Source organism: Erpetoichthys calabaricus, chromosome 3 (assembly GCF_900747795.2).
Source record: "Erpetoichthys calabaricus chromosome 3, fErpCal1.3, whole genome shotgun sequence".
NCBI lineage: Eukaryota > Metazoa > Chordata > Cladistia > Polypteriformes > Polypteridae > Erpetoichthys > Erpetoichthys calabaricus.
This window is the reverse complement of record NC_041396.2, coordinates 65,458,207-65,467,666: the sequence shown is the minus strand read 5'-3', so window position 1 is coordinate 65,467,666 and position 9,460 is coordinate 65,458,207. Positions and strand designations below refer to the sequence as shown.

The 9,460-nt window shown below is 36.8% G+C and overlaps 1 protein-coding gene across 2 annotated transcripts in view; it reads left to right on the top strand.

Annotated features, from left to right (window-relative positions):
• asap2a (ArfGAP with SH3 domain, ankyrin repeat and PH domain 2a) overlaps nucleotides 1-9,460 on the top strand; it is a 220,762-nt gene that overhangs the window by 101,171 nt on the left and 110,131 nt on the right. For both annotated transcript variants that reach the window (XM_028796885.2, XM_028796884.2), the window contains exon 2: nucleotides 6,636-6,708. In XM_028796885.2, coding sequence (XP_028652718.1) covers nucleotides 6,636-6,708 — 73 coding nt within the window. The remainder of the gene's footprint in view (nucleotides 1-6,635; nucleotides 6,709-9,460) is intronic.

Sequence of the window (9,460 nt, the reverse complement as noted above, 5' to 3'; positions counted from 1 at the left end):
AAATCTACAGCGAGTAAAACGACATTACCTCCTATTTTTTTTTTTTTATGATCTCTGAGATCTTGCTTTTTTTGGTTCAAGGCTTCATAAGCTCTTTTATGTTGTATGGTGTACTTATCCCAAACCATCATCTTTGAATGTTGCAAGACTTTCGCCTGGTATGTAGATCGGGGTAATTACATTCATTGCATTCCTGATTGTATGGGTGGTTACCTGGCACTGTAGGGTTGCCACCCGTCCTTTAAAATACGGAATCGTGCCGCATTTGAGAATGAAATTGCGTGTCCCGTTTTGAATCAATACGGGACGGGATTTGTCCCGTATTTTTTTTTATCATTTTTTTTTAAAGCAGCGTCTCATGCAAATCATCCCACACGCATTTTATGAAGATGCCTCCTTTCCTACTTTTGATTGGGTAATACTTGATGTCATCGTTAGTTTGATTGGTCTTTTTAACTGTCCAGTGAGGAGGGCGGGTCTTTTAAGTAGAATCTGCAAACTATTGGCACTGAGATGTGGCACCCGCTGCAGTATGCGTCCCTTATTTTTTTGTATTAAAAGTGGTAACCCTACCTGGCAGGTAACACTTAAGTTTGGTCATGAAGTCGTCTAAAATCCGCCACGTGCCCTCTTTTAATTGCGAGAAGCACATATATATAGCCAAATTCTCGCGGTCCGTTGCGGCGAAGTACTGCTTTTAATTTTTTAATAAGAAAAGAAAACCTTTTTAAACGGATCGAAAATATACCAATAACAATTTGTTAAGGATCTGTTTTTTTCTGAACCTCGCTTTTCACAGCTGTCGCGCTACGGCGTGTGTTTCGTTTATTTGACAGTATGTAGATCGTGGTAATTACATTCATGGCATTCGTTTTCTGAATCACAATCTGACTGTATGGGTGGTTACCTGCCAGGTAACGCTTGTGGTTGGTCAGGAAGTCGCCTTACATCCGCCACGTGCCCTCTTTCTGTTTCCAGAAGCTGATCATAGAATGGTTTTAATAGTTTACTTTCAAATAATGCAAAGAGTATGCGACACGTGTTTCTCCCTAATTCTGGGCTCATCAGGCATACACACTCACTGCATCCCCTCTCGTGAATCGAATCTCTATCGTCAGCGCCAGAGTTGAAGCCCCTAACGTTGCGGTCAGCAAGTCGGCTAACATCCGCCATGTACCGTCTTTCAGTTGCGAGAAGCAGATCATAGAAAGGTTGAAACTGTAGCCCCTAACGTTGCGCCACGGCGTGTGGTTCGTTTATACCTCGTGTCTTCTCATTAAACTTTTATCTCGCGAATATGTTATTGCAATCCGCAGCGGGAGCGTTTCTATAAACTTAATTTAAACTTACGTTTTACACCGTGCTTTGTTTCCCTTATGAACATGCTTGTATGCTTCACTCGCTCCCTTCTCAATTGTTTAATGAATTTTTTGCTCTTCGCTGTTTGCGGGTCTTCCTTCATTTCCCCCTACTTCGTTCTTTTATCTCGCGAATATGTTATTGCAATCCTTAACGGGAGCGTTTCAATAAACTGATTGAAAATAGTTTTGCATTTAACTTTTTAGTAAAAGGCAAGCTTTTAAGCCTGAGAAATCACCCCGTAAATGCACACGTTTAATTGCACATGTGTTAATATGTATGGTTACACAGTATTAAAAGACAGTGAACAACGTCAGTTACCTTTGTTCCCGCGTTTGATAAAAGGCGAGCTTTTAAGCCTGAGAAATCACCCCGTAAATGCACACGTTTAATTGCACGTGTTAATATGTATGCTTACACAGTGTTAAAAGACTGTCAAAAATTAACGTCATTTACCTTCGTTCCCGTGTTTGACTCGTGCTGTAAATCTCTTCCTTGTTTTTAGTTCATGTGATTACGTAGGAGGCGTGATGACGCGATACGTGACTCCGCCTCCTCCATTACAGTATATGGACAAAAAATATGTTCCAGTTATGACCATTACGCGTAGAATTTCGAAATGAAACCTGCCTAACTTTTGTAAGTAAGCTGTAAGGAATGAGCCTGCCAAATTTCAGCCTTCCACCTACACGGGAAGTTCGAGAATTAGTGATGAGTGAGTCAGTCAATCAGTCAGTCAGTCAGTCAGTGAGTCAGTGAGGGCTTTGCCTTTTATTAATATGTATATATATATATATATATATATATATATATATATATATATATATATATATATATATATGTATATGTATAAAATCCAGCGTCTGTCTGTATGTCTGTCCACTTATCATGAGAGAACTACATAACGGATTTAGATCGGGTTTTTTTCTATAATTTGTTGGAACATTCCAGTTGATTTTGCGACCTCTTAAATCACGTTAAGTATCATAGTTTGGTTGCGGTACCGATTTATTTGCACAAATCTGAGAGAGATGCAGTGGGCTGAGGGATGGGGAGGCGGGGCCTTCCTCACTCACGCGTCAGCCTCTGGGCGTATCTTACATCCGTTTAGCTAGCAAAGAAGAGAACTACTTAATAGGTTTAGATGAGATTTTTTTCTAGAATTTGCTTGAACATTCCAGTTGATTTTGTGACTTCTCTCATTGCGCTAAGAATCATAGTTTGCTTGCAGGGGCGATATATTTGTGCTAATCCAAGACAGATGGTAAGGGCCAAGGGCAGGGGGAAGCGTGATGTCAGGAGTAGGGAGCCAAGCAGGGCCCTCCATGCTGTTCTGTTTCACTTCTACGTGGGCAAAGCCGCGGGGAGCGGCTACTTTTTTATAAAAGAGATGTTAAGAAAAGGGTAAAGAAAAACTAATTTTATGCAGTGTCTCTTGTATATTTCAAGTGGGTGAACTCTCCATAGCTGGTTAGATGTGACACTGAATAGATGAAACTATGAGTTCAAATGGCAAATCTGCATGATGCCTCACTACGACTGTCATAGGTTTCCTCTCTTTATAATTTTCTTGCTGTATAGTCATTCCGGTGTGTTTTCAGACCAAAGTGTGTGTGTTTATTTACTTATTTATTTATGTATTTATCTACTTAAAGAGTTTCTGTAAAAAGCCAAATTTTTCTCTGGAGACAAATAAACTTCTAGCTTTCTCCTTATCTACCTACTTAACTATCAACCAATCAACTAACGTCTCTGTATTTGTCAGGTGCCATTTAGAGTGACACCACTCTCCTTTTTTTTTAATTTTTTTTTTTTTTTTTTTTTTTTTGAACAGGAGATCCAGTTCTTTTCCCTGCCTTTCCCAATGTGTCTAGTTTATTTTCTTTGTCATTCCACTCACCACCAAGCACTTAATTTTTTAATAGGTGTCGTCTTTACTCTAAATGATTAACTTTTTGGTTTGGCACTGTCTCTCCTTCTAAACATCTGGTATTTGTAAATGGAGTGATCTCATGTGTACCCGTAAGAAAAAAACTGTATGAAGGTTGACATTGGATCTTTGGTTGTGGTTTTCATCTTCATCCAAAACAGCTGAATTTTGTCTTTAAGTTAACCGTTTTGCTAGGGTAAACTCAGAGAAGAAAGCAAGCTTAATAGTGAACAACAGAAAGCACAGAGTTAAAGAAGGTGATTTGAGGAGACCCAAGGGTACTTCAACCACATTTACTGGCACAGTAATGTTGCCTAAGGCCAAGCAATTGTTTTGTATCTGCTTTGTGTACCCTCATCATCGATGTTATAGTATCAAAGACATATTTTTCCTATGTTATAGTTTTGAATTTTCATATTCAAGAGCCATATTTCATATCAATTTGTGCACAATATTTAAGTTACATATATAGATTTAAAATACTGCAAACAGACTAACCACGAGAAGAAGGTGTGAAGCTTTTTTGCTACTCTGGCTGATTTCCATCGTATCCTGGAATGAAGTTAGAGATTAACACAGCTGAACGCCTCCCAAAATGTTCTGTTGTGAATACTATGGCTCGCCAAAATGCATAACCAATTAAGACCTACTTCACAGTGACATACTAATTATTGCTGTACACTATAGCATTCATTTAGTATCATCTGCAAGTTTGAATGGGGCTTCTATCTTCAGCAGTTGTACCCTTTAGTTTCTTCATATTGGCCATCTTTGTTATATCTGCTAAATTAACACATTAAGTGTATACTGTCTATGCATCAGCTCCTTCCAATATATACACTTACAAGACTTACTATAGTACTGTAAGAGATAACTTAAAACTGTCAGTTTTGCTGTGCATGCATTTTTAAAAGAAAAGTAGAAAACCAGAAGTGGAAAAAAGCAACTACTTCCTTCATGCAGAAACAGAGTGAAACATCCTGTGTGACTTGAATTAAAGCTGACATTTAGTTCATTAACTGTACAGTGCCATCCAGTTGAAAGTATAATGAGCAAAAATGAATTTTACCATGAAATGTTATTGTGAACATAAGAAGGACATTGTATATGTTTAACTAATAAATATCTGATTTTTCAAAGTTTCTTAAGGTTCTTTCTTGAGAAAATTTACTGGGGTTCATAGGGAATTCCACATATGTATAATTGTTCTTTTAAAAAAATTCAGTTGACCTCCATCAGTTGTGCAAGGGGCTAAGTCACAAGAAATTCTATTTTCTGCCAGTATCACACATGTGTAGCTTTTAAGCTGTCATGGTGGATTTGTTTGCATTCTTCTTCTTTGACCTTAGGCAGTGCTTAATTTTGGCTGGGGTGCCATATGTGGATTTTAGTGTTAAATATTTGTGGAATATTTAGAGGATTTCCTTACACGTTTCAAAGACATGTTGTTACTGAATTACTCAGGAATTTTAATAATAGCTAGTTATATTATGTACATGTGCTTTAGGTCCCTGCAAGCCTAAACAAAATACTGGTGTTGATAATGGATACATGAATTAAATGATGGACAGACTTAGTGCACTTGTACAAATGCTCTTTATACCATTATCAGTTTTCATAGCCTTTTATCCCACAAAGGGTTGTGGATTCTAAAAGTGTGCATGTAAATGTAATATATTAGTGTATTAGTTTATTCTGATGCAGCTAAGTATAATTATATGGGTGGTTGTGTACAAGCAGCCATATTTTAAATGCTTAATACAGTTTATTATCATGGGGAGTCAGAGTCAACTCCATTGAGCTCAAGACTGGCATAAACATCTGATGAGCTGTCTATCCATTATATGGCACAGTCACTTATCTACACACACACGCACACTAATTCCATCATTACTGTAATATTCAGGTTACCGTTTTGTCAGTACACTAAATTAGATAATATTTGTGTTGAAAGAAAACACAAAAGAATTGTGATATGGTCAGTAATAACATGCTTGCTCATTGTAAATAGGATGGTTAGTGTTAATTTTTGACATTCTCAATGCGTAGGATTATTGGCAATTCTGAAGTATGGGTGTGTGTGACTAGCTCCTTGACTGATACTCCTGCCAGGATAGGCTTTGGTGCCCAGTGAAACTAAACACGTTTAACAGTATAACTTTATGTTGTATTGATTTTAAAGTGGTGCATGAGCCAACAATAGAAATGTTCAGCATGTAAAACAACAGCATTGATGCAGTTTGGATATATAGGCCTAGAAAATGGATGAATCCTTTAAAGGCCTGTAATTTACTGCAAGCTGATATAAAGAAATGAAACATTAGTGAGCTTCTCTGGTCCTTGATCCTGAACTATCCAGATTTTTGTAGTTTAATAAACAAAACTTTGAAGCTGGAAAAGTCATCACAATAACTGTTGCGGGTAATTAAACATGGAATAGCTATCTTTTTTTTTTCTCTCATTACATCGTGTCTGTTGTTTCGTCCACATACTATCACAATTTTCTTACCTTTCCTCTTTATTTTGTTAACATGAATTTCTAGTCTGTTTTCAGAGAAATTCATCGTCCCTATTGATCTGCAAGAAAAGCAAATAAAGATTAGCTCTAATATTGTTTTAAAAATGAAAAGGAAATCAAGAGCATTTATTTCATGTTCATCACTCTATTTACATTGCAGCCACAAAAATGGCATTTTTGGTTGACCAGGTTTTTATTTTATTTTATATATTTGAATGAAATGAGAGGACAGTAATACAGTATATCACGGCTTGGGTAATTTGGTTATCAACAGTTGTATCTGAATGGCTCCACTAGCTGTTCATGTGAAATTTTCCACTGGTAATCTTGTATTTCCCAAGTATTCCATAGCATGCTGAGTGAAGCATGTTTGCAAGTGATGGTTTGTACTTGTATTGGCTTTCATTTACTGCATGTGATCAGGCATCAGGAAAACCAGGTGGTTTTGCACATTAAACTATGTGTTTGATGCATGCATCAGGATTTCAAGCTTAGTATGACAGAGAGCCAAAAGTCCAGACTCTAAAAGTTAATTTTAACCACAAGCTTTGTTAAGTTTGCATATACTCCCCATGTCAGTGTAGGTTTTTCACCAGCTACTCTAGTTTTCATCCCACTTCCCAAAGAAATGCAGGTTAGGTTAATTTACCCTGTTTGTGAGTGTGCCCTGCAATGAAGAGCTTTGGTTCCTGGTTTGCTGTTGCCATACCCTTTCTCTCTGCAACCCTGAAATAGATTATCAATTTCAAAATAGGAGGTGTTTAGATGTCTGCAGTACATAAGCAAAAAGACTAGGCCTTGTTACTTATATTTCTCTTGCTTTTTTAGGCACTAGATGTTGACCGAAGTGTTTTGTACAAAATGAAGAAATCTGTGAAAGCGATTTACACCTCTGGTCTTGGTAAGTGGTACCAAACTTTTAATAATTGTAATTAAAGAATTTCTTTGGCAGTTAGCCCACTAACATTATTAATAGTGGTGTGAAAGTAAGTTCACTTTTTTAGTTTGCCTAATGTACCATTTTTAAGAATTTTCTTAAGGGACGGTGGTGCCAATGTTAGCATGTGATAGGACTGCTATTCTGCAGTAGCAAGCATAAGCAAAGTAATGAAACCAAAGTCATCCATGTTTTTATCTGTATTTATCAAATTCTTAAAATGTTTTCTCGGTTTCTATCAGCTACTTTTGTGCATGAGAGAATCTGGGAAAGCAGCAGCTTGTGAGCTCCCAGCATTAAACTGATGCTGGTTGGCTGCTGGACATGAAGTAATGACTGAAACTGTCACAAGGCAGTACTGTCTGATAGCCTCAGGCATCTTAAGGTAACCCCTTACTTTAGGCCGTTTAAGATGCACGTGACAAATCATGCGACTCCCAATGCAAGCCACACATTATCACAGTATGAGGTAAATTTGGGTAAAAATGTGATTCACTGGCACGAGGAGCAGAAAGTGGACTGAAAAGTGAAAGTGTAGAAAGAATAAAGCACATAATGTTTAGATCGTGGTGGGCAAGTAAAGTTTGTGAAGTATCCTAATGGGCATAAAAGGACAATGACTTATACCTTGGCTCTGACGGAGCAGTTTGTCCTTTAATTCTCTTTTGGGTCCTTTAGGGTTCCAATGAAGATTTTCTCTTTCAGTGTCCTTTTCATGCCTAGAAGGCACAGTGGTTAGTGCCAAAGCTTCCTAACTACAGGGATAAGGAACTGCAGTCTGCTTACTGTTTTCAACAACAAGAACAACAAAATGAATTTCTATAGCACACTTATATACAAAGGATATAGCTTGGTAATGGTACATCATGTCACAAATGTAGTCACATGCAAAAGAAAAAGCATAAAATTAGATAAGAATAACAATGAATAAATAGTATACAAAAGATCAATAAATAATGCACACTTACATAAGAAAGATATACGAGTTAGAGAGAAAGAGTCCTTAAAATATATATTTTTATATGTTTCTAAGTGACAGTCCGATGATAATGTCAGATGGCCAGGGTGAACAGAAAGGAAAAAAAAACTCCAGTTAAGCTGGAGTTAAAAACAAAATCTCTGGGAATTCTACGCCAAGAGATTGCCCACCCCCCACTGGGTATTCTACCTAAAATAAATGTTCTTAAGTAGTTTGTTGTTGCTTTTTTTTTTTTTTAGGCTTCAACTTAGAGGATTTAATGCAGTGGGTCTTGGGACAAATTGGGGTATCTACTTTCATTCAGATATCACAGGAGGCTGCAGAGAACTTTGATCAGGTGGTGGTAGTGGTGATGTAGGGCACCACCATGGAAGAAGCAGAAAAGAAAACAGAGAAAAGTAAATAATAACAATGATTGAAGATTCACTGAAGAGAATGATCATTCTATGCATATCTAGAATATCAAGAGTAGATATAACCTGAAGCAAAATTTAAAAAGTGGGATTTTAGGAGTTTCTTAAAATGTTCCACAGTCTGTGCTGGAATTATGTTCATTTTTCTTCCAAATCTGAAGGTATGCAGGTGTGATTAGTTGGCAGCTCTTTAAACTGGTCAGGTTTGGAGGCCCTGGCACTCTTTCCAGAGTTCTGTCAGCATTACTCTGGTTCCTCCACTACCATGAAACTGGATTAAACAGATTCAGTAAAAAGATACATAGATGAAGTTGTTTAGTAAATCTTTTATGTGACTATTAGTTTGTAAATTGTTAGTTTCTCTGTGGAATTTCACTTTTGTCTACAAGCATTTATGACCATATTTCATCTTATGAAACAAGAATGAATCTTCAGATCTCAGTTGTGGGCATTAAATGGTATTGGAAAGTTACCATTACTTCCATGTAAAAAAGTAAGACATAATAGTTAACCAAACACAGAAGAACATTCATAACATACAGTATTTCTAATAAAATACATAGATACGATTCAAACTAGAGATGCACTTAAACTTGTAGATAATTAAAAAAATAAAATGACGAAGCACTGAGACACTTAGCATTGAAGCACATCATTTTGGAACCTGAACCATAACAGATCTCAGACTTGAAGGAGGAAAATTTTTCATGTTGATAATGCGCACAACTGAGAAAAATTATGGGGTCATCACCTTCTATTTGTTGTTTTATAATGGCAATATTTCTAAGTAATAAATTATTGAACTATTTTATTTGTATCTTCTGAAAGAATGAGTTAATTGTTGTGCTTCATTTCAAAAACAAAGATTACACAATCACATGCAGCAAAACATTCTGTACTGTTGTCTGCATAATGATCTTGTAAAGTTTTACACCAGACATGTTTCTTGACGTAACCCTCCCCATTTATCCGGGCTTGGAACCAGCATGAAGAAACACACTGGTTTGTGCATCCACCCATGTGCAGCTTGCTACTCTACCATATTATGGACTGAACCAAACTAGATTATGACTGATTATAGGAAATTCCTTAATACAATATGCAGACATCAAAAATGACAACAAAGAGTAAAAAAACTGCACATGGGCATTTATAACTTAAAAACTGAAGAGTGAATGATTAGTGTAAAGGAGACAACGCATGGCATCTTGTGGTTTTTGTCAGTTCCCAAAAGCACTGACATGCACAACTCAATTTTTGTCTTTATCTGTTTAACAGCCAGATAGCTATAAGCATAGTGTTTGCTTGACATAACAGTGAAAGC